The following is a 25,901-nucleotide window of genomic DNA, read 5'->3' on the forward strand; positions in this document are numbered from 1 at the left end:
AACTTGGGGTCATGTGATCAGTGATCATTACATCTTCGTCTGTGAACTTGTAGGTCTGCCATTTTGTAACACGAGTGCGACACCGTCACGCGACGACACATCAATCCCACACATATAGGCTTTGTATGCAGAGAGCGCGCGGCGCCCGGGCCGCGGCGGCTAAGCCCGCGTGGCGCCCGGGCCGCGGCTAAGCTAAGCGCCTCCGCTTATCGCTTCACAGATATCTTCCCTTAATTGAAGTCAACCGAAAGTCAAGACGGGGTTGCAGAAGAACGTCAGCCATGCGTCCTTCCATCCTCCGCACGACCTTCCATCCTCCGCACGACCTTGGACAGCCGAGGCAAACAAACAAACGAGGAGGAGAAGAAAAAAAAGATAAAACAGCCCCGACTAGACATGGGCGGCTATACGTCAATAATGGCATCGAGAGAGAGAGAGAGAGGCCCTTTTTTAAACCGCCTCCTCACCACTCGCCCTGCACACTTGCACTCGGTAATGTGCGTTCACGCGAGGCTGCGCCACATTAAGTGCCATCCGAAACCAAGCAGCCTTGAGTGGAAGTGACTCATAAAGCCCTCAAGAGCGAGTCTGTGCCGATCTAGACTTGATAGACTTGTACCGCCACAAATAAAGGATAAACAATCTTCATCTGATGCAGAATAGACAATGCGCCTCCAACTGATGTTCACAAGGGCTCTTTATTTATACCCCACCGTGAAAAACTATAAATTAAACCACACAAATTAAGCACAGCACTGGATCACCCATCTTAGATCGTCGTCGCCATAATAATCCATTCTAAAAAATTAAACCACACAAACAAAACACCTTCTAACACCATGGATGTATATGAAATGTCCTTTTTGACAATCACGCTGTAATTCCTTTTAAATGTCCATATTAATGAAATCCACATGTCGCACAAATGCGTATACACAATGCAATATAACTGTACAAACAAAATAACAGCAACAAATGGTGTCTGTTTCCTGTTTCTGCACGAGGAGGGCAAGTGCATTTCCAAACTGCTTTTTTTATACCCAGCACCCTAATCAAGGGAACTTAATTCAGCTGGAGGGGCACTTCCTGACGAGGGAACCTCCCGAGAGCACTTCGAGTCAAGGGACTGGTTTCCAAAAGAGGGGAGGGAGGGAGAGAGAGAGAGAGAGAGGGAGAGGGAGAGAGAGAGAGAGAGAGAGAGAGAGAGAGAGAGAGAGAGAGAGAGAGAGAGAGAGAGAGAGAGAGAGAGAGAGAGAGAGAGAGAGAGAGAGATAGAGAGAGAGGGGGGGGGGGGGGGAGAGGGAGAGGGGGAGGGGGAGAGGGAGGGGGAGAGAGAGAGAGAGAGAAAGAGAGAGAGAGAGAGAGAGAGAGAGAGAGAGAGAGAGAGAGAGAGAGAGAGAGAGAGAGAGAGAGAGATTATTTAATGCCAATGGCCTCACATTAGGGGGGTGTCACCTCACCATCAAGGCCAGAGATCGTGGGGGTAGATCGTGATCTACCACTATAGATCACAAAGGCTGGGCTGGTAGATCACTCCTAAAGAATATTTAAAGGTATATTCAGTGATTTCCCTTAATTCAAATATCACTTATTTTTTTGTTTTGTTGTGATAATCCTCTCTACTATAGAGTGTGCTGACCATATAAGGAGTTTCTTCCTGTCCCCAGTTAACCCCTGGGGGTCAAAAAACCTTAGGTTTTGTTTTTGGCTCTCTATCCTGATTGGATGAAAGGCTTTGCCACCTAGCCAAAAACGAAACCTATGGTTTTTTGAGTGAAATCACTGGATACACCTTTAATATAAATATATATTTAAAAGAAATATATATATATAGGCCACTTGTACATACGATACGAAATACAAAACTCATCAACATGTCAACAAAAACACAACAAAAATCTGCGTTGTGTTTTGAGCTAGCTTGCGGTCGTGCTGTTTTCGATGACCTTGCGTGACGCTGTGGTGTGATCAAGACAAGTATAGAGCGTTAATTTACAACAACAAAAAAGGGACAAATACATGGAGATAAGCAGTTTCTGCCCGACAGCACTGACTGAACTCACCCCAGCCTTTCATCACAGGCCCACCATGACCTCCCCGACACCCTGGGCCCAGAGGAGGAGGTCAGCGGCGGTATACCGCCGGCGTTTAAATGAAGACGCGGGGGGCCTGTCGAGAGGCGGGATGAGACGGGGCCGCTGCGTTGCGTGGGGGGGGGGGGGGGCGTCTGGAGAGAGACGGGGGCCGTTGCGTGCGTGGGGGAGGCGTCTGGGGAGATGTTTCCCCATCTCTAATGACGCCTCATTAGGGTCGGAGAAACCACCACTTAACAGTGAGCCGCACCGGGGTCTATACGACTCGCCCATTAATGCTGGATATACTCTACTTCAAACATGGCATTCCCCCCCGCAGTAATTGGTTGTGAGTTTGTAGCAGGTTGTGGTTAAGAAACCGCTTAATTTCCATGGCTTTTGTGCCGTGCACCGTACCTCGACGTCGGCTGTTTAAACATGAATGGAATGGCACTGCTGTATTGTTGTATTTGTGCTTTATCTGTTTCCGTGTATTGTAGGTCTTTGAATACTTGTGATAAGGACTCCCTCGTAAACAAGATGGTACATATCTCAATAGGCTGTCCTTTCAACAAAGGTATATTTCCTTGTATAATTGGTGCTCTGATGCTGCCGGTGTATCAACACAGCCAACAATTTATTCACGTCCACATAACGGAGAGCATATGTACAGTATTGCAGTACAGTAACTATTCACCGAATCAAGGCTTGTGTCGTGTCGTCTTGTTACAAACATAAGCACAACACTCAAGGGTATAACTAACTAACTATACAGTATATCTCTGCCATATGGTGGCTGCCCATTATAACGGAGACAGCACAGAACTTCTCCAGCCTTTTTTGGCATGTGAAGTTGTCGAAACCAATGGTATGCAGTGCAACTGTGCACCTGCTCTGAGATAAGTAAGTTGGTAAGTAAGGAAGGTAAATGGCATTTAATGACGCACGCACACACTCCCGCACGTGCGAGCACATACGCACCACACACAGCGATAATACAACAAACCACCAAGCGTGCCAGAGTTGCAGCTGTTGCTGTGTTAATGTTGTGCAGCCAAATCTTGGCACAGACAGAGTTTTATACTTGGACCGATGCTATCAAAGCAATGTCCAAGCTCACTCTCCTGCAGAGAGAGAGAGAGAGAGAGAGAGAGAGAGAGAGAGAGAGAGAGAGAGAGAGAGAGAGATGGCTTATTTAATGCCAACGGCCTCACATTAGTGTTGAACCATAGCATAGTGACCATAGCATATTAATACACTTCCAACCATAGCATCTACTTCCAACCATAGCATCTACTTCAATTCATAGCATCTACTTCCAACCATAGCATCTACTTCCAACCATAGCATCTACTTCCAACCATAGCATCTACTTCCAACCATAGCATCTACTTCCAACCATAGCATCTGTATACACTTTCAACATCACTGCCATCATCAATGACGCAACAACATTGGCTCTCAGAATCAAACAGACAGACAGACAGACAGACAGGGGAGAAGAGAGCTGCATTGCTGGAGTGTCAGGCCATTTCCCCACACCATCGCACTCACAAACACGCGCACGCTGCGGTCACACACACACACACACACACACACACAGACCTCCAGGCTGTACTCCTCCACCGTCCTCTTGAGCGGGTCGACAATCTGCCAGCAGATGAGGATGCACAGGTCGATGAGCAGCATGCCCCCCACGATGATCAGCAGCTTCTGGTCCTTGATGATCTGTGGACGGATGGAGGAGACATTAAATGGATGAGAAGAGGAGAACGTGGTGCAGGAAACGGCGGGAACGTGGTGAGCGTTTTGATGTGGCAGATTATCAGCCACGAAAATCCTCCCGTCTCCCCAGAGGACGGGGGGATGGGGTCAAACCCCCAACACGTTAAAGACATTTAAGCAAAGCCGACTCTTGTTGTAAATAAAAAGTGTTGTATATCCTGCCCTTATTTTCTTTCTTTCTAATCATTTGATCTACGTTAATGTCATAATTTGTCACAACAAGAGTTGGCTTTGTCCGAGGCTTAAAAGGTCTTTGAATAAATACTTTTTGAAACGTCTATGGGGAAAGAATGCATGGGGAATTCTCCTCCGGGCCTGTTGTCGTCGTCGTCATGTAAGGGGGGCGGGACTGCGACGCTCTATAGAGCGTCGCAGTCCCGCCCCCTTTCATGACGACACCAGGACCAGGAAATTATTCCCAATGCATTTTCCCCATAGACATTTCAAAAAGTATTTATTTAAAGACCTTTTAAGCGTCGTACGAAGCCAATTCGAGTCGTGACAAATCATGACAACAAACACAATATTTTGGACCAAACAAATAATTACAAAGAGAAAAACAACAAAAAAAGTGTAGTAATCTGCAGTTTTTTTCTACTTTCTAATTATTTGTTTGGCCCAAAACATTGTGTTTATTGTCATGATTTGTCACGACAAGAGTTGGCTTTGTCCGCGGCGTAAACGTCTTTAAATAAATACTTTCTGAAAAGTCTATGAGGAAAATGAACAGGGATTTATTTTCCGGGTCTCTCGAGGGGGCGGGGACTGCGACGCTCTATAGGGTGAACCTTCGCCCTGTGGCCGTCAGTGTGTGGTCTGTGTTTATATCAGCGCTTGACCGACCGTCCGTCTGTCCGTCCAGCCAGGCCGCGCAGCATCAAGGGAACGGTCAGCGGCCAGGGGGCGGGGCCACCGGCTGTTTAGAGGACATTATAACGATGCCGTCGTCTGGGCAGAAAGCTCCTAACTCCATGTGTCTCTTACACCACATACAGCGTCTCACAACAGCATCAGAAGATGAAGATCTGCTGTTCTGGACATATGAGTTTTCCACCCGACAGAGACAATATGGCCCAGATGCTTTCTCTCTCTCTCTCTCTCTCTATCTGTCTCTCTATCTCTCTCTCTCTCTCTCTCTCTCTCTCTCTCTCTCCCCCCTCTCTCTCTCTATCTGTCTCTCTCTCCCCCCGGCAGCCGGGCGAGCGGCTGCCCTCACCGTGAAATTCATGAGGGGATTGTGTTATTTTGATATGCTGTTCCTTTGATGGCTTTGGCACCGGGACAATTGAGGCGCGTGCACATACGTGTGCGTGCGCACGCACAGATGAAGACAAGAATGTAGAGAGAGACAGAGAGAAAAAAACAAAGACAGAGAGTCCATGTGAGACAGAGGATAGCCTGAGGACCGCAGGCGTTTTGTTTTCAAAGCCCAGCATGAAACCAAAAACAACTAGAACTGCACTCTGTCGAGTGCATACTTGCTTGTTGCACACTAGTAGGCCATAAATGGCCAACTAGTGCGCAAGCAGAGCGCGCAAGTCCTTTCGACCGCTGTAAACTGTCAAATCTCAGTATCTCTGTGAAGGAACGTTTGAAATGTATAATTTTTAGATGTAACTATTTGCTACCTACCTACTTTATGCATAGTATTATTAAGTATGATTCAAGTTTCTATCTATATACGTTTGGGTGAAGAGCTAGTCATACATATACACACCACGTACTCTGGTCCCAGCAGATCAGGCACGATTTGCTATTTTATTTTTACTGATTATGTATATAGTATACGTATGACTAGCTCTAAATGATGACGTAAGAAATATATATAGTATATATATAGTATATAGGCATATACTATATACGTATACATATATACTCTATACTCTATACTGTATAAAGTGTGTAGTTGTAAGTTGATTAGCGGTATACTGTGGTTACTTTGCGCCAAAAACCGTGACAGCTGTCCCGCCATTTGATGTTTATGCAAGAAAACAGCAAATCTGTGCCTGGTTTGCTGGGACCAAATGACCATATTTCTTACGTCATCATTAAGAGCTAGTCATACATATACACACCACGTACTCTGGTCCCAGCAGATCAGGCACAATTTGCTATTTTATTTTTACTGATTATGTATATAGTATACGTATGACTAGCTCTAAATGATGACGTAATAAATATATATAGTATATAGGCATATACTATATACGTATACATATATACTCTATACTCTATACTGTATAAAGTGTGTAGTTGTAAGTTGATTAGCGGTATACTGTGGTTACTTTGCGCCAAAAACCGTGACAGCTGTCCCGCCATTTGATGTTTATGCAAGAAAACAGCAAATTACCATATTTCTTACGTCATCATTAAGAGCTAGTCATACATATACACACCACGTACTCTGGTCCCAGCAGATCAGGCACAATTTGCTATTTTATTTTTTACTGATTATGTATATAGTATACGTATGACTAGCATTAAATGATGACGTAAGAAATATGGTCATTTGTGGTCATTTGGTCCCAGCAAAACAGGCACAGATTTGATGTTTTTCTGCATAAACATCGAATGGCGGGACAGCTGTCACGGCGGAAGAGAACGGGCGAAAACATTACTTGCGCGCTCTGCTTGCGCAAGTAATAACAGAGGGGCGTCACTCTAAATGTGGTGACGTCAGTGTGGGCAGGGGGAGGGAGGGAGGAGAGTGGGGAGGCGGGCTCATATAGCATGGCGAACCAATAGTAAGTAGGCTTCGGTTTCCAGCGCTACTTTGTCCCGCCCCTCTATGTCCAGAAATAGAGAGTCGACTAAGGCTCGATATTGTTGACTAAATCACTAAACTATTATAGGAAAACTCTACTCACTCACTGTCTGCACTGCAGAACCATCAAAGTCAAAGTCATACGATTTGTCACACACGCAGTGAAATTTGTTCTCCACATTTGACCCATCTCTTGGAGCGGTGAGCCGCAGCCAAGGAGCGGTGAGCTGCTGCCGTGCCGCGCTCGGGAATCATTTGATTAGTAGATTTGACCCCCCCAATCCAACCCTTTGATGCTGAGTGCCAAGCAGTTTTTGGGATTGACCCGGCCAGGGATCGAACCCCGACCACACTAACCACAAGGCCACTGTCTGGTTCATACACACTTAACCCAAGAACACTGAACATGGGTGGTTTTCATAATGTTGCTGATGTCTGAGGTGGGCGAGTCTTTCAGTACCTTCATGCTCAGTGACATCATAGAACGTATATGTTTGTTTCCCTGTTTCACCCGTGATTAGTGATAGTGTTATAGAGAAAACATCCCATACACCCACAATGGACTTGATTATTTTCTTCACTGGACCATTCTCACATGTCTTATGAATGGGTGGACCAAAGGAGAAGGTCCCAACTTAATTTATCTTCTTTTTAGGAATATTTTAAAAATAACATGCACGTCCGATTTTGTTTTTGGGAAAAGACATGATGAAATATTAACACAATCAGCGCTGCGATGAGGCTCAAACGCTGAATAAATAATGGACCTTGATATGAAAAGGGTTAAATAACCACTGAAGGACATATTTACAAAGAAAACGTACACATTTGAAATAATACGGAGACGAGAGATTATTCTGCCCAACTGGGGCTGAAACGATGATGTATGGAAGGCGGCGAAAAATATGATACCTCCATTGTCGAAACGAAAATTCCGTCTGATTGATGGATCTAATGTTCTACGCCATCCAAAAATGATGGTGCAATTAGGGTCTCATTTCAGCCAGGCCTGGCTCCTCTTTGATTGAGGGAAATGAGACATTATAAGGAAATCGACGGCGGTTCCCGTGCAGGGCCAAAGCAACAAGCCCGCGAAGAATGAATGAATGATCCTTTTCTCTGCACTGCAGTGTGAATGGATTAATTTACATTGTGGTGGGGTGGAGGGGAAAAGACTGTGTGAATGGATTCATTTACACTGTGTTGGGGTGGAGGGGGAAAAGACTGTGTGAATGGATTAATTTACACTGTGGTGGGGTGGAGGGGAAAAAGACTGTGTGAATGGATTCATTTACACTGTGGTGGGGTGGAGGGGAAAAAGACTGTGTGTGAATGGATTCATTTACACTGTGGTGGAGGGGGAAAAGACTGTGTGAATGGATTAATTTACATTGTGGTGGGGTGGAGGGGAAAGACTGTGTGAATGGATTCATTTACACTGTGGTGTGGTGGAGGGGAAAGACTGTGTGAATGGATTCATTTACACTGTGGTGTGGTGGAGGGGAAAAGACTGTGTGAATGGATTCATTTACACTGTGGTGTGGTGGAGGGGAAAGACTGTGTGAATGGATTAATTTACACTGTGGTGGGGTGGAGGGGAAAATACTGTGTGAATGGATTCATTTACACTGTGGTGGGGTGGAGGGGAAAAGACTGTGTGAATGGATTCATTTACATTGTGGTGGGGTGGAGGGGAAAAGACTGTGTGAATGGATTAATTTACATTGTGGTGGAGTGGAGGGGAAAAAGACTGTGTGAACGGATTCATTTACATTGTGGTGGAGGGGGAAAAGACTGTGTGAATGGATTCATTTACACTGTGTTGGGGTGGAGGGGAAAAGACTGTGTGAACGGATTAATTTACATTGTGGTGGAGGGGGAAAATACTGTGTGAATGGATTAATTTACACTGTGGTGGGGTGGAGACAATAAAGTGGCAATTACCGATGCATGAACGTATGTGAGCAGTCACCGAATGAATTCATTTAATGACTCGTTTTGTCGTCGATAATTAGTCGAGTGTAAAGCGATTGTAATGAAGCCGTCTGTCCGTCTCTCCGTGTGGCTCACGTGTCGCACACGTGCGTAATGTTGGGGATGGGCTTGTTTTACATTAAGGAAAGGTTGGTTTAGAGCAGGGCGAGTCAGTGTTATAGCGCTATGGGGTCTTTCATGTAGGAAAGACCCCTACAATTAATGTCCCATGAAAGGAGTGATTAAAACTAAGCTGATGAATGAACTAATGTAAATTCGGAAAGGAAAGAGTATTGGTGTGTGCCAATGAAGAAAAGAAAATGTGAGTACTTTGTCCGCCATTTATTTAACACATTTGGCACACTGAATTCTAGCACACTGAAAACCATTGTGCCTTAGCCCAAAGTGTGTGATTGCAGTAGACCTCTATAGCTGACACACTGAGATAGATGTGTCAGGATGGTGGGACACCGTCCCAGAGGCGTATCTACAATAAGGCGAGGGCAGGCGTCCGCCTGTCCAAATCCATACATTGAGAAAAAAGAGAGGACAAAAACAAGACCTGAGAACTATTAGTGGACAGCTGATTGGCCGTTGCGGCAGAGCGCGACCCTCAATCACCCATTGGAATGTAAATGCATGCCTTTCAGCCTTTGTATCCTACTGTCTGGCAGGTATATCTCTTTGAAAAGAGATATACTGCCCAAAACGTAATTCCTGGGACCTGGATACGCCACTGCACCGTCCAATACACACACACACACACACACACACACACACACACACACACAGACACACAGACACACACACACACACACACACACACACACACACACACACACACACACACACACACACACACACACACACACACACACACACACACACACACACACACACACACAACCACACTTCAAGTTTCTATGTTGAATAATATATGCACAATGGTTCTCAAAGTGGGGTGCAGGGACCCACGAGGGGTCCTTAAAGACAGGGTGAAATGGTTAATTTGGGCATTTTATTTTGAAGTTTCGGCCTCAAACGCCCTGCATGTCTGAACGCTCTGAACCAATCAGAGCGTCGCATCCCTCCAGGCTATGGGACGTTGCTCCTCTGTTTACAAAGTGATAGAGACACGTGCAGCAAAGCTCATGGCTTATTTATAACCTATAAATGTTTTCAGATACATATTTTAGCGTGATGATTACGTTTAAAACGAGTAATACACTGTCTGGATGCGTCATCTTGAATGAGATTAAAATGAATACATAGTATTTCTGTAATCAAAACCACCTGTGTTTGGTGAATGAAATGAAAGGTGAATGAAATCAAGATTCATTAATATGCATGTGAGCCTCATTAATATGCATGTGAGCCTCATTAATATGCATGTGAGCCTCATTAATATGCATGTGAGCCTCGGCCTCGACACGTCATCACGCAGCATGGTTCTGTTCAAAGGAAGTAATTACAATTAGATTCTTATGGATTGCTTTTTTTTTTGCATCCATTGTTATGTATTCCCATTATGATTAAGACGGATATGGTCTAAAAAGTGTTAAAAGACATACTTTTCATTTCACTACGTCTTTAAGTACCAGTACATTTTGACACCAATACTTTTGTGCTTGTTTTGCTTGTAAATGTTTTAATTCTGGACTACTTGTAACAGGAGTATTTCTACATTGCAGTATCGATACTTTTACTTACTAAGTATAAGTACTTTCAAAGACCACCAGAGCTACTTAGTACTGGCATCAGAAGGTGATGTCCGAGGCCCAGACTGTTCTTCCATTGATTATGGATATGCGGTGCAGTTTGCGGAGCGGCAGGCATCGAACCATGTCAGGCAGACGGAGCAGCAGCCAAGATACGAGAGTGTGTGTGTGTGTGTGTGCGTGCGTTTGTGTGTGTGAGACGTCAGACAGAGCAGGGGGGAGGGGGGGTAGATGACTGACAGGCTTTGGCAGCCGTCTCTTTAGAGAAGTGAAGGAGTGAGAGAGAGAGCGAGAGAGCGGGACGCACCTACAGAGCGGAGCCCTTTATCGAACCCGCCACTGTGATTTACGCTCTGCGCCGCACGCCGCTTAGTGTGTTAAAGACGAGGGGGGAGGGGAGCACCTGCTTTCAATCACTGTGGAGGAGCGTGCAGTCATTGTCTTGGTTCTCAAACCATTTCGTGCCAAGGAGAGCCAAATTGATATTGAATTTGTCGGCGGAGCGGAGCCGCCCCACCCCAATCTGTAAAAGGTTTAGCACCAGGGAGGGAGGCCTGCACCACAAAGAGATGATTTATGCAAACCAAAAGAAAAATGCTATCATCCGATATTACATATTCTTCGTATTATTTTCAAAAACACCCCCTCAAGGGACCTCTGGGGGTCCTTGATGTCCTCGAGGGGGTCCTTGAGGTCCTAAAGTTCAAAATAAATATAATATAACGTAATATATTGGTATCGGAATCGCCCGATTTGACCCTATATGTAATCGAAGATCGGTCATAATTTCAATATCATGCATCTCTACTGAGGACTGAGGCTCAGGGGCCTGACTGACTATCTGCTTCTCTCCTGGGGTGACATTGGTTTCGACTCCGCTCGGGTGGAGGGGGCTCGGGTGGAGGGGGCTCGGGTGGAGGGGGCTCGGGTGGAGGGGGTTCAGGTGGAGGGGGCTCGGGTGGAGGGGGCTCGGGTGGAGGGGGCTCGGGTGGAGGGGGTTCAGGTGGAGGGGGCTCGGGTGGAGGGGGCTCGGGTGGAGGGGGCTCGGGTGGAGGGGGTTCAGGTGGAGGGGGCTCGGGTGGAGGGGGCTCGGGTGGAGGGGGCTCGGGTGGAGGGGGCTCGGGTGGAGGGGGTTCAGGTGGAGGGGGCTCGGGTGGAGGGGGCTCGGGTGGAGGGGGCTCGGGTGGAGGGGGCTCGGGTGGAGGAGGCTCGGGTGGAGGGGGCTCGGGTGGAGGGGGCTCGGGTGGAGGGGGTTCAGGTGGAGGGGGCTCGGGTGGAGGGGGCTCGGGTGGAGGAGGCTCGGGTGGAGGGGGCTCGGGTGGAGGGGGTTCGGGTGGAGGGGGCTCGGGTGGAGGGGGCTCGGGTGGAGGGGGCTCGGGTGGAGGGGGCTCGGGTGGAGGGGGCCGTGCAGGGCCAGGGGAGAGAGGGCGCTGAGCGCCAAGGGAACGGCGCAGATATAATTGGGCTGTGGAGGAGTGTCGTATATAAAGCTCTGCTATGGCAGGTTCACCAGAGCCAGACGGATTTGTTTGCCTCAAATACAGGGAGGAAAATGGAGGGGGTTTCAGAACAGAATGCAAAGGGATGGAATAGGTGAGTCCAGCAGCTGGACACGGCCCAAGAACAAAATAGCAAGATATGCCATCTCCGGGTTACTTCCCCTACGCCTTGTTTAGGAGACAGAAAGCAGGTCAGACTCAGAGTCAGAGTCAGCCTCAGACAATTGATTGCCATGGAAACACCACACCTGCCATTTGGTTACTTAACCAGTCCCCTATTCACAGTCAGTTTGCTCTCTTCAGATACCGGCAGACAGATACAGAGATGCGTTGTTAACGGGTGCTAACAACGGATATAACGGGTATTTTTTATTGTTCCCAACTTGCATCGTCCCCAAGTAGGCCAGTAGTAGCCGGCGGGCACAGGTCTAGTTATTTCCAATGGGTGAGTGGACATGAATACAGCTTCTGGCCTCCATGGTCACTGAACTGAATATTGGAACCCGAGGGGGGGGGGGGGGGGGGGAAAGAGAGAGAGAGAGAGAGAGAGAGAGAGAGAGAGAGAGAGAGAGAGAGAGAGAGAGAGAGAGAGAGAGAGAACCAAGGACGAGAGACAGAGTAGGAACAAGAGAGAGACAGCTACTGTATATGGACGAGAGAGGAGCAAATAGCTCTTTTTATCTGTGAAGGTTAACCCAGAAACTTCCGTACAGTAGCCTGAGACTTGACACAACCCAGGAAGCTCTTGGATGGTTTTCAATTACGTTGCCATTACAACCTAGAACCACACACTGTGAGCTTGTAGATCTGCTGTTTCTGTCCCTTTTTTTGGTTGTTTCAAAAACGTTCTACTTATCAACTCATTCACTGCCAACATAATCTGTGTCAACACGTCCCAATGACGGCTTAGGGTTGGGGAAATAGCCAATAATGGGATTTTTGCACAAAATAACACCTGGTCCCTCTTTGGTGGGGACGTAACAACTATACAAATAAAGCCAAGAAAGCCTTCGAGTCCGAAATTCTCCTTTAATGCACGAGAGCATGAAGGAAGAAAGCTAAGGAGAGAAGAGGGTTGTTGCTATAAATACAACAAGGCCAGGTTGCAGAGAAACGACGCAGGGAACCTGGTTCCACTTTACATAAGCAGGTTGGGTCAGACGTGTACATATCTGTGTCTGACTCTGTTCCAATAACGGAGTTAATTCTGGAAACGAGGCCTGTGGCTGCCAGCCTGGTTGGCATGGAGGTGATTGAGCATCGTGTTATTATCCCACTGGATGAAACGCTTTCACCGTTCCGTCTAGAAATAACACTGCGTCAAATACTGCATATGTATGTATGCACATCCAAGATCATCAGACTTCCTACACCCACACTTTTTGATTTTGAACAATAACGCTAAAAAGATAAGTCTTAAAAAAACAAAATAGTGGCCGCACACACTGAGAGCCAAAGTGCCGATTATTTATTAGGAACCAACGTTTAACGCTTATGAACAATAAGGCCATGACACGCCTAGCACTTTCGATTATCAAATGACACTGTTCATCCTCTGTATCGCTTCTTTAACCTCATGCCAACTGGGCAAAGATACAGAACCTTGCCATGGAAAAAGGTCCGTTTTAGTATAGGAGTTTTGTCCTCTCAGCCATCAGCCGGCATTAAACAAACTGCCCCGCCGATAGGATGGTTCTGTATACTGTGGGGACCTCATGTTTTCAAATTGTCTTGGTGTAATGTGCTCTGTGTTGTTTGTGATGTGGGCATTTGAACAGACTGTGAAGACGAATATCCTTCGGGACAATAAAGATTATTATTATTATTATTATTATTATTATTATTATTATTATCTAACAACCAGTAAGTGGCGCGTTTACATCTGTTGTCTGTTCAGACGCATAATGCATCTTTGTTGTTGTTGAGCAGAAACCTGGTATCTCCACATTTTATTATTTTTGTTTTATTTTTATTAGTAAATGAAGACCTGATCACACTGCAGTATCACACAAATGGAATGGAAAGTAGCAGATCCACAAACTAAAAATGCGGCCAAACGAGTCCAGCTTGTCAATCTGTTACTTTTGACGCTTTTGATTCTGAATCCTGAGAAGCAACGGTTTTGGACATAATGAGGTTTACGCCCGACAGAGACAACGTGTACTGAGAGATAAAACCGGTATAAAACAGGACATAATGAGGTTTACGCCCGACAGAGACAACGTGTACTGAGAGATAAAACAGGTATAAAACAGGACATAATGAGGTTTACGCCCGACAGAGACAACGTGTACTGAGGGATAAAACAGGTATAAAACAGGACATAATGAGGTTTACGCCCGACAGAGACAACGTGTACTGAGGGATAAAACAGGTATAAAACAGGACATAATGAGGTTTACGCCCGACAGAGACAACGTGTACTGAGGGATAAAACAGGTATAAAACAGGACATAATGAGGTTTACGCCCGACAGAGACAACGTGTATTGAAGGATAAAACAGGTAGAAAACAAGTGAGAGGAATATTTTTTCATTGGTAACATGCGGTCACACGGTATCTTGCCAATTATACATGGAATGTGTTAAGGTCCGTGCAGTCTGCTGTCCGGAAAATGCAGCAGTTTGCAGGGACATTTAATCTGTGTCCACTGCTGTCCAGCACCAGCAAAGAACTCACCAGGTCTTCCACACACACACACACACACACACACACACACACACCCCCCCCCCCCCCCCACACCCACACACACACACCGCTATTAGCGAATAGTGACAAAGCACAAAGGAAGTTTATGGAATTCACTGGAGTCTGTGGGCATTTGTCACTATTTGGAATTACATGAACCACGTGACCGGCGTGACTGTTTTCTGCCCCCCCCCCCCCCCCCCACACTCAATAGCGCAACTCTCAATAGAAGGCTCTGGCACAACCCATTGTTCTTCTGGACAACAAGCTAACAATGCATTACATCACATTCATTTAGCTCTGGCTCTCACGAGTATAGGACACACACGGACGCACACGCGCAAGCGTGCAGGGCTTTCAAAAGGTAATGCGAGGGGCCTTCCTGGATAAGAAACATCTGTCATGGACTCGTGGTATGGAGTCTGATGCAGACCGCACCGCCGTCACGGAGACAAATCTATCCATATTAATGAACAGAAACCAATGAATTATTTACAGTGGCTTTGCCGCTCGTCAAAAGATTCTTCCAGGCGGCCTGCGGTGCATGTGGGGACAGATGCTGCAGTCTGCAGGGACCACACGCACATGCACACTCACACACATGGCACATGGTGTGGCACACACACACACACACACACACACACAGGCACGTGCATGCACACAAACACACGCACACAGCGACAGCCATATGTTTTAGAATCCATAAAACCTGGCCATTGCTGACGCAGCTGGTATTGGGAAACTCAAAGAACAAGATAATACCAACTGAGGCAGAGACAGCGGTCCAGATGTCAAAGTATGAGAGATTTACCAGACAACAGTAATGGAAACGTCCAGTCTTAGACTGTTGGAATATCCAACCAACAGTCATAGAAATAATTCTAAACCCACTCTCAAAGAGCGCTTGCGGGTGGTTGCCACTCGAAACTGTAAGCCCACCCCCCAACACTAATTTTAATCTACGAGATATATTTTTAATCTGCCCAAGCTGGCTGTAATGATCCACAAAAACAAAACAAAAATCCATATTTATATCAGTTTAATCCACGCTGAATTAACCACTTAACACTGGCCCGGTTGCTAGGCAGCGCCTTGCTCACCCCCAGCACCAGGAAACGTGCGTGTGCATCCCATCGGCCATAGGGTCCCATTTAAAATAGGATATTCCCTCGCTCTTTGGCTATTTTCGGTGCACAACATGATTCCATTGGAGACTGCTATGGAATCCAAATAACTGAAATCGGTCGTGGCGACTGAGAACTTTAATCCGTGGGAGTAGCGCCGTGCTGTGCTGCTGGCACGCAAGACTAGTTTGGCACAGCGCGTCGCAGAAGGTGCAAACATCACACTCCGCTAGCACTTGTATGACTCGCGAAAACAAGTGGATTAGCATCACCACCCTGGTCGGATTATCTCGAACAAAATGACTCCCCCGCAGCCGAGAACCTATAAAATGTTACCGATGATATACCAACAGTTGCTCTAGTAAATGTCTTGCGTCACTGCCCACCACTGGTCATTTAACAAGGATTTAGTGTAGTCTTCCCAGTTAGCCGATCAGCAGTGTTCATTTTGTCGACTAAAACGATGACATAAAATGTCCGTTGACTATCTTTTCTTTCACTAACGAAAACCAAACACAAGCATAAGCTATGATGACTAACACCAGGACTAAAGATACTGACAATTTGGTCAACAAATAAAAACTAGTCTAAAGTCCTACGCTGTGTTCACACGGGTTAGATGCAAATATGCAAAGAAACGAGCCAGTTCATCTTATTTGTAGCTTGGAAGCTTTGTATCTTTGGCAGCAGCTACAAACTTGCATGCATCTTTGCAACGTTTATGTCGCTGGCGTACATTGACAATGCATGGTAGACTGTATCTTTGCATCGGCCCGTGTGAACCATAGACTGTAAAAAATATGGACAAAGCGTTCCCCGGGTTCAACATGGACGTAAAATGAAGCCAGTAATTCCTTGCACTGTAAGTCGCCATCTTTCTAGATCCGTTCTGGCCCAGCTGGCCATTGGCTGGCCCAGACAACGAGGCGGGACTTCCCCGCTTCTTCTCCGTTGGTTTTTATTTTGACTCGAGTGGGTGGGGGATCCCGATCATAGACTGTAACGGTAGCCACGCCCCTCAGAACATACGCGACTTTATGGTCATTTATTTTATAAATGGGACCATAATTTTCCAAAAAGAATATTATGACATTAGAAATGAGACTTTAAACTAGTGACTGGAAGCAGAAAGTATGCATGACCATGTTTATTAACCCATTCTGACCTGAGATCAGATTCATACGAGGTTTCCGCCGGACACACATTGGTCCTGATGAACCCATTCTGACCTGAGATCAGATTCTAAAAATGTCAGTCGCTCTTCGATTTTTCAAAAATAGCAGACCTACAAGCTCGTATCGCGCCACTCGGTGGCGCGATATGAGCTTGTAGATCTGCTATTTTTCAATAGCTAAAGCATAACATGATGCTGACACCAAAATGGGTGCCCGGTCAGAATGGGTTAAGGTAATACAGTCTAGGTGAAGTTGGGCCCAAATACATGGGCCTCTATGGGGCTATGGGTTTTTTTGCGTCCAGTGACAGCGCCACAACAGGCCATTATATGAACTTTCATTTCCTTAGTGGCTTTACGAAATATCTGTCTGACTGCCCCCCTGGTGTGAACGCACCATTAGACAGGGACTAGAGGAGCAGAGATCCAGTAGAACTAAAAGACTAAGTCATGTTACGTTTGGTTGTGTGCAGGATGTCACTCTCCAAAAAGATAGGAAATACTCACAGCTCACAACTTTTCAGTATATATCGAGTATGAATCAGGCATTTCAATACCATCACATACTGTACATCTTAGTCGACTAATTCTTTTTTTTTTAACTTACATTTGTATCCCACGATTTTGTAACCCAGTTTTCTTTTCATCCAGTGCCAAATATCTAATGTAATCCTGGGCGCTACACTTCCTCTGCCAACCTGGGGGGGCAGCGGACTGACCTCATGCCTCCTTATATGCATGAGGAGTCCAAGCTGCTTCTTTTCACCTGACAGAGGGGAGTTTCCCCGGCCGGACGTAGCGCATGGAAGGGACACGTTATTCCGACCAGTTCCTTTCCCCTCCATCAGGGGCCGGGGCTGGCCAGGGGGAGGTAGTTTTAGAGATTACTGCATGTTTTTGTGAGGGTACCTACCTACCGTAGGGGACACGGGGAGAACATGCAAACTCCACACAGAAAGGCCCTATCGCCAACCCCCGCCTCGGGTATGGGCACTGATGACACGGAGGGAACACGCCACCAGTGCCCACAGCGTCCCCAGCGGGAATCGAACCCAGGCGACTGTGCCACCGTGCCACCAGTCGACTAATTCAACTGTAGATTGAAATCTTATGGTATTTAGTAGTGATGGGAGATTAAAGGTATATTCAGTGATTTCACTCAAAAAACCTTAGGTTTCGTTTTTGGCTGTGGGACCCAGCCTTTCGTCCAATCAGGATAGAGAGTCAAAAACGAAACCTAAGGTTTTTTGACCCCCAGGGGTTAACTGGGGACAGGGAGGAACTCCTTATATGGCCAGCACACTCTATAGTAGGGAGGATTATCACAACAAAACAAAAAAATAAGTGATATTTGAATTAAGTGAAATCACTGAATATACCTTTAATCGGCAAATACATCGGTATCGGCCGATTTTAGTTGTTTTTATATTAATCAGCATCGTTTCGATTAATCAATCAGGCCGATTAATTAATCGGTCTGATTAATCAGTCTGTCTTTACAGATAAACAAGCCAAAAGTAACAGCTTGAACAGATCTACAAGCTCACAGTATTAACCCATTCTGACCTGAGATCAGATTCATACGAGGTTTCCAACTTTCCACTGGACACACACTGGTCTGATTAACCCATTCTGACCTGAAATCAGATTCTAAAAATGTCAGTCGTTCTTCGATTTTTCAAAAATAGCAGATCTACAAGCTCATAGCGCGCCACCGAGTGGCGCGCTATGAGATTGTAGATCTGCTATTTTTCAATAGCTAAAGCATAACATGATGCCAACACCAAAATGGGTTCCCGTTCAGAATGGGTTAAAGTTAAATCTGCCTTTGCAGACACCCCGTTACATTTATTTTTCAGAATGGACAAAATTATTATAATTTTTCAATACAGAATGAGATCAACGACATCGGTAATATCTGTTATCGGCGATAATAGCAATTAATTATATCGGATATCGGCCAAAATGTCTCATTGGCACATCCCTATAGTATTTCAGATGACAACATCTTTACTGAAACTAAATTGAATTTTATTCTGAAGACTATGACTAAAACTGCTGTGTGCCAGCTAGCGTGCACTAAAGCAGCACCCTGACCCTGTTATAACCTTAATTAATATCACTGGAAACAGCTGTGAAGGAAGAATCATTATACAACTAGGACGGCGTTGAAAAAAGGATTGTTTAATTGCGTAATGAACCACGTTATATTAAAGGCATACAGTATTTAAAAAAAATCTCCTTCATATATCGGTACCTTTACTTGTATATTTGTAGTTATTTAAATGTTCTGATGAATTGAACAAGGAGGACCCAGATGTAAACAAGTCTTAGTGCTTTTCATGGTATCGTTGTCAAAGTAGCAATTTTGTTATTGACTTTGACTCGTTCCGACTTTGATGTACGGTCCATTCTACATACTGTGAAGAAAAAAAAAATCTATCAATAAATCAATTACTTGAGGAATGTCTTCACCACCGTTGGGATGGCTCCTCTTGACAGCTGGGTTAACGACACGCCGCGTGATTCATGCTTTAAAAAAAGTTAAAACAAACGATGTACGGTAGAATTACACAATGAACTCACCGGAGGAGAGCGATGGAAAATAAATCACCCAAAGCAGGCCTGCATGGGTTAGCATGCGGCGGTCTATAGCGCCATGACGCCTGCATGGGTTAGCATGCGGTGGACACCCTACGGTGTGGGCGCGCTACAAGCCCATAATGTGTGTCCCTTACCGCTATCAAGCCATTTAGCTTTATTATGCTAATAAAAACCAAGGAAAAGCATGCATCAAAAAGAGACTAGCTCTGGGGGAAGGGGAGAGATCCTGCTGTTGTACTGCACTCAAACGAATCATTAACAGGGACACAATGTGCCTTTAACCCAGTAAGACCTGAGGACACCATGCTACGAATGTCTTCTGAATCCTGACAGGTTTGTTGACAGGTCATGTTGCTGTAGTGTAGGCTATCAGTGGTTCTCAAACTTGTTTGTGTTGCGGACTCAAGGACCACCGCTCAAAAAATATCGCGCTAAAAACCATACGTCTTGAAATAGCACCTATTTTCAAGATTTGGTTTAAACACGCTATGAGCTTCTTCTTTTTAAAATAGCCAAAGTATGCAAAAAGTGGTTAAAATCTCAAATGACACAGTTTGCTTTCCCGGTGGTGATGGGTTAAGTTTGTGCCTGGGCTGACAGATGTACACGCTGTAATAATACAAAGGTTTATCGCCGGTTAAGGCTCGGCAAAGTGTTACAGTGCTGTCTGTCTGTCTGTCTGTCTGAGGCTCGGCACAGTGTTACAGCGCTGTCTGTCGTCTGCCAGACTGAGGGCCAGAATAATGGCCAATTATTGTCTGCCGGCTTCTCTCTGTTCGGCTTCAGTGATGCTTGCTTCATCGTGAGTTTGCTTGGCGCTTCGCTGCGTGCACCTACACACACTTCATTTTTAAAATAATTATTATTTATTTTTCATGATTGGATGCAAAGTCTGTTTTCCATGATTGTGTTCACCACTGACCATGTTATCATCGTCACTTTCGGGGTGGGAAACTGCTCATATCCTTTTATTAAATGGACATGGGCCAACACCCTGAAGTTCACTATCACTCAAAAAAGTCTGCCAAAACAATATGAACTGTTGTCCTCCTCATTAGTTTACACCATGGGTAGTACCACAGACAAGGTCAGAGAGAGAGAGAGAGAGAGAGAGAGAGAGAGAGAGAGAGAGAGAGAGAGCGCGTCAGGCACCTGGAACTAGAGACAAACTGACCACAGTGGGAGCCAACCATCCAACCAACCAAACTAGGACACCGCCAGGAATGGAGAGAAAGTGACACACCATATACGTAGACACACTGCGGCGCGGCAGTGGAGCGACACAGCAGAACTCAAGACAAGAAACTGAACACATATACAGTATTGGACCAACCCCATCTCACAGGAATACGGCGAAATAGCACGGAATTGCAATTCCGTACATAGACGCCTAGAAAACCCCAAAATCTGTAAATATCATTACACTACTACTGTTTTGACCGCGACGGAGGCGTGGCTTTCACTAGTACAGAAACGCCATCTCACCGTGGCTGGGTGAAGTTCGGGTGTGTACTGTTATGTACTGATCTGTCCATTTCGGGTTAGAACTCGGACGGGGCTGAGTCGGCTCTACCGAACTTCGCAACGCTCGACACTTGGCTCGCACTGCATGAAAAGCATGGAACACGGATGTGTATATTACAGGAAACTCCCGTTAAACTTTCCAACAAACTCAGGTAAACTTCCGAATTGTATACCATCACATCGGTATATTACCGTATATTAACTGTATATGCTGCTAAACATGAGGTTTACGGGAAAATCTAGCATTAATTCCCCGTTAAGTCCTCTTTCCACGCAGTGCAGGTGGTGTCTCCCGTGGTTCAAGTTGGGTAGAGACGGCAGCCCCTCCGTCATCGTCTATGGGGAGCAGATTTCAGTTTCCCATGTACGGCTTTTGGGGGTTTTCTAGGCGTGTATGTATACGGAACTGCAACTCGGTGCTATTTCACCGTGTTTGGGTGAGACAGGGTACAGTAGGTACAGTATAGGACCACAATGGAAACAAGTCCCCAGCCAGGACACACAAAACCAGCAAGGCCTGCATGGTACTGTACCTTCTTCTTCATCTTGACGTTCTTGAAGATGGCGTGCACCCTCCAGGTCTTGGCGAACATGGCGCCGAACGCCGTGGTGTAGCCCACGATCAGGATCCACGTCCGCACCTGCAAGGGAAATTGCTGTACTGTCATGTTGTGCTCAGAGGATGGGATACTGTGTGTGTGTGTGTGTGTGTGTGTGTGTGTGTGTGTGTGTGTGTGTGTGTGTGTGTGTGTGTGTGTGTGTGTGTGTGTGTGTGTGTGTGTGTGCGTGTGTGTGTGTGTGTGTGTGTGTGCGTGCGTGCGTGTGTGATAGTTTTCTGCATAGTGCAGGATATTTGCAGAGCTGTATTATATTTGTTCATTATTGATGGTTCCTTCTGACCACTGATTTCCCCAGAGGGCTCGATAAATACTGTACACTGATCGCTGGCCCCGAGTATGATTCTCCTTTCATGGCGGCAAGCAAATGACAAATGCATGAACCTTAAAAGGCATGCCTGCCTGCCTGCCTGCCTGCCTGCCTGTCTGTCTGTCTGTCTGTCTGTCTGTCTGTCTGTCTGTCTGTCTGTCTGTCTGTCTGTCTGTCTGTCTGTCTGCCTGCCTGCCTGCATTGAGGATGACATATTGATTCGAATTCTGCTTTATGTATAAAATTTGACTGAAATGAGAGGAGAGGAGAGGAGAGGAGAGGAGAGGAGAGGAGAGGAGAGGAGAGGAGAGGAGAGGAGAGGAGAGGAGAGGAGAGGAGAGGAGAGGAGAGGAGAGGAGAGGAGAGGAGAGGAGAGGAGAGGAGAGGAGAGGAGAGGAGAGGTAACAGGAGAGGAGAGATAACAGGAGAGGAGAGATAATAGGAGAGGAGAGATAATAGGAGAGAACACAATAGAACAGAATGGAACAAAACAGAACATGCTCGGCCAGTTCAGAAGAGGACACAAGCGGCAGAGAGCTTGTATTGTGCCACGAATTGTGAAATATTAATCACACATCTTTGAAGCGGTCAAAGATTAATCCTTACCTCTCATTTGTAATCCGCCGTTCTCTACAGCTTGTAAATTGGCCATTTCTGGCGAAAATGTGACACAGACGTTGCACGGCGACGGGGACAGCAAATGGGGTTTTTGTTGTTGTTGCAGTGTTTTCTGAGCCGTGGGAGCGGGAGCCACGGACCATGGGAGCTGTCTGAATGTTTGAGAATGTACGTGCCTAATCACTACACCTGCACATTTAAAACACATTTAAAGGACTTTTCAAAGTGTTTTCTTTCCGTTTTTCTTTCATGTACTTTGAAAAGAAAAATCCCAAATCCTTAATTTAGCACCGGTGTCCACATTTGTGCAGGTGTTTCAGCAAAATCAGTCATTAAGACGGCATCAAGACCCGCCAAAATACATTTTATTAGTCGACTAAATCAACTGTAGATTTAGTTGACTAAAATCTTATGATATTTAAAACTAGACTAACACTAAAACATTCCAGGTGACTAATGTGACTAAAACTAAATGAAAACTATTCAAGAGACTATGAATAAATCTAAATCTGCCGTCAAAAAACAACACTGCTCCATTCAAATGATCGTCGCGCCTGTCACAGACGTCAGCAGAGCAAGTTCTGTCAGGAAAATCAGTGCAGTTGCTGGCGGCCGTCCATTGGGCTGCATCGTGAGCTTGTAGATCGGCTATTTTCAGCAAGTGTAAATACAGTCATTAGGACGGCATCAAGGCCCTCCAAAATAAATTGTATTAGTCGACTAAATCAACTGTAGATTTAGTCGACTAAAACTAGACTAACACTAAAACATTCCAGGTGACTAAAATGTGACTGAAACTAAATTAAAACTATTGAAGAAACTAAACACACCACTGCTGCTCACCCTCCACCACCCCAGCTACCACCTGCTGTTTATGTACGGTCGGGACTGATGCACTTAATTATCAGAGTGCATAAGAGCACATCCAATTCACCACCAAACCATAATAAAATTAGCTCATTTGAGTCATTTTATATTAAATAAAAATGTATTCCATCCATTCATGAGTTGTCCTGACATAACTAAAGTAGGCCTATATTAGGGTCTAAAGGCTTAGTTAGTGGTTTGAGAATGTTATCTATATGCAAACGGATCATCAACACTGGCTTGCATTTCGCTACCGCCCAAATAAGGGATTTACTTTTTGCCGGCTTTGTTTTTTTGAAGGAAAAAGACACAGAGTTTTCATGTTGTTGTTTTTTAAACAGCATTTGAAGCTCTGAGATTGGTTTCTAAAACCAATCCTCCAAATCCAATAAGCGTCGTCAGCATCAGCACCAGGTGTGAAGAGTCTATTATTCTTTATGATGAGAGACACGTCTTTCACTGTCATATCAGGAGACAGACAGAGACAGAGGGTGAGAGAGAGAGAGAGACAGAGACAGAGGGTGAGAGAGAGAGAGAGAGAGAGAGAGCAGCAGACACAGTAGAGGGTGAAAAACAATGACCAGCTCTCCATTCAGAGAGAGACGGATGCATATTGATTGTGTTGGACGGAGCAGTGTCTCTCTCTCTCTCTCTCTACCTGCCCTGAGCCTGACTACCTCCATTTTGGACGACGACAGAGAGACAGACAGGCATTATGTCTGTCCATATACGTTTGGGTCTCCCTGCGTGCGTGAGCGAGCGTGCGTGCGTGAGCATATGTGCACGTGTGTGTGTGTGTGTGTGTGTGTGTGTGTGTGTGTGTGTGCACGTGTGTGTGCGTGTGCACGCACATGCGCACATGTTCATTAGTGCACGTGCCATTGACCGTGGGTGTGTGTGTGTGTGTGTTTTTCCCCCCACTGTACGCAGTGCTCCAGTGACAGTTGACAGGCAGCGCTACCACTTATTTCCTACTTTATGCTGCTCTGAGTCAGAGAGAGAGAGAGAGAGAGAGAGAGAGAGAGAGAGAGAGATAGAGAGAGAGAGAGAGAGAGAGAGAGAGAGAGAGAGAGAGAGAGAGAGAGAGAGAGAGAGTGCGTGCGTGTGTGCGTGGGTGCATGCGTGCATGAGTGCGTCAGTGGTACTCACCGTGCAGAGGGCTTCAAACTCCTTGTCGGAGACGAAGCCTCCGTCCAGGCCGAACAGGAAGATGGAGGCGTAGGACAGCATTCCTCCCAGGATGATCAGGTTGTTCATGTAGGGACTGGACATCTTGATCATTCTGCAATGACACAATGTTACTTATAAACACATGTAGGGACTGGACATCTGGATCATTCTGCAATGACACAATGTTACTTATAAACACATGTAGGCATTGGACATCTTGATCATTCTGCAATGACACAATGTTACTTATAAACACATGTAGGGACTGGACATCTGGATCATTCTGCAATGACACAATGCTACTTATAAACACATGTAGGGACTGGATATCTGGATCATTCTGCAATGACACAATGTTACTTATAAACACATGTAGGGAGTGGACATCATGATCATTCTGAAAAACCTATGTTTCTATATCAGTGGTGCTCAAACCGGGGACAGCGGACCCTCATCTGAAAATATATTGTTCCAGGGAGCCCTCAGAAGCAACTATTTGCCTTAAACACATTCGCTGTGAAAGAATATATATTCAAAGATCTGCACACATTTTCACGATTTTGCAAAAAACTGCAGATCTGCTATTTTTCAACAGCTAAAGTTTAAGATAAAGGTTAAAGTGGTTAAAAAGTTAAGGTGACACATATGCGTCCTCGAGTCTAAATGGGATTAACTCATGTAAGGTCAAGACATCTCGATCAGTCTGCAAGTACACAACATTGTGTGCGCGCGTGCGTGTGTGCGTGCGTGTGTGCGTGCGTCCCAACCTGTGGTTGCGGTTCTTGATGTTGAACATCAGGAAGCCCCTGGCCATCAGCATGCCCAGTATGGTGATGGTGTGTACGTACCTGTGGTTGCGGTTCTTGATGTTGAACATCAGGAAGCCTCCGGCCATCAGCATGCCCAGGATGGTGATGGTGGACAGGATGCTGTACAGAGGCACGTTGATGTGCCTCCGCTGCAGGCGCACAAACGTGCGGTCCTTGGGAGGCTCCACGCCTGGACGGAGAAAAACAACAATAACACTCAGATCATTGGCAATGTAAGAACCACATTATTTTAGTCTTTGGCCTCAGCACGCGCACGGGGGGGGGGGGGGGGGGGGGGGGCAGAAGACAGCCATGCAACAAGGTTGTGTCATCAAACCATATGAGGCATTGATGCGGCCTGACACATAGAAGACACAGGACACAAGTTTGTCTTAGGTGTGAATGCAATGTTAATTTTGCCAGAAGAGATTGAGTCTTAGTCTTTTGAATATCACGCCATTTTAGTCTTAGTCCGATTTAGTCTTCTGAAAAAACCTGTTTAGTCTTAGTCAACAAAATGTACACTGTTGGGAGGGGCTCCACCCCGGGAAGGAGCGGCCCAAAAACCTTCATATCGTTGGGCC

At 45.9% G+C, this 25,901-nt stretch overlaps 1 protein-coding gene across 1 annotated transcript in view; it reads right to left on the reverse strand.

Annotated features, from left to right (window-relative positions):
* gabbr2 (gamma-aminobutyric acid (GABA) B receptor, 2) overlaps positions 1-25,901 on the reverse strand; it is a gene marked incomplete at both ends in the record, with an annotated part of 426,411 nt that overhangs the window by 109,225 nt on the left and 291,285 nt on the right. Inside the window, 4 exons of the mRNA XM_083765882.1 lie at positions 3,678-3,800; positions 21,460-21,567; positions 24,488-24,620; positions 25,357-25,507. Of these exons, the coding sequence (XP_083622008.1) occupies positions 3,678-3,800; positions 21,460-21,567; positions 24,488-24,620; positions 25,357-25,507 (515 nt within the window). The remainder of the gene's footprint in view (positions 1-3,677; positions 3,801-21,459; positions 21,568-24,487; positions 24,621-25,356; positions 25,508-25,901) is intronic.

This window comes from Protomyctophum parallelum (assembly GCF_964188405.1).
Source record: "Protomyctophum parallelum genome assembly, chromosome: 1".
NCBI lineage: Eukaryota > Metazoa > Chordata > Actinopteri > Myctophiformes > Myctophidae > Protomyctophum > Protomyctophum parallelum.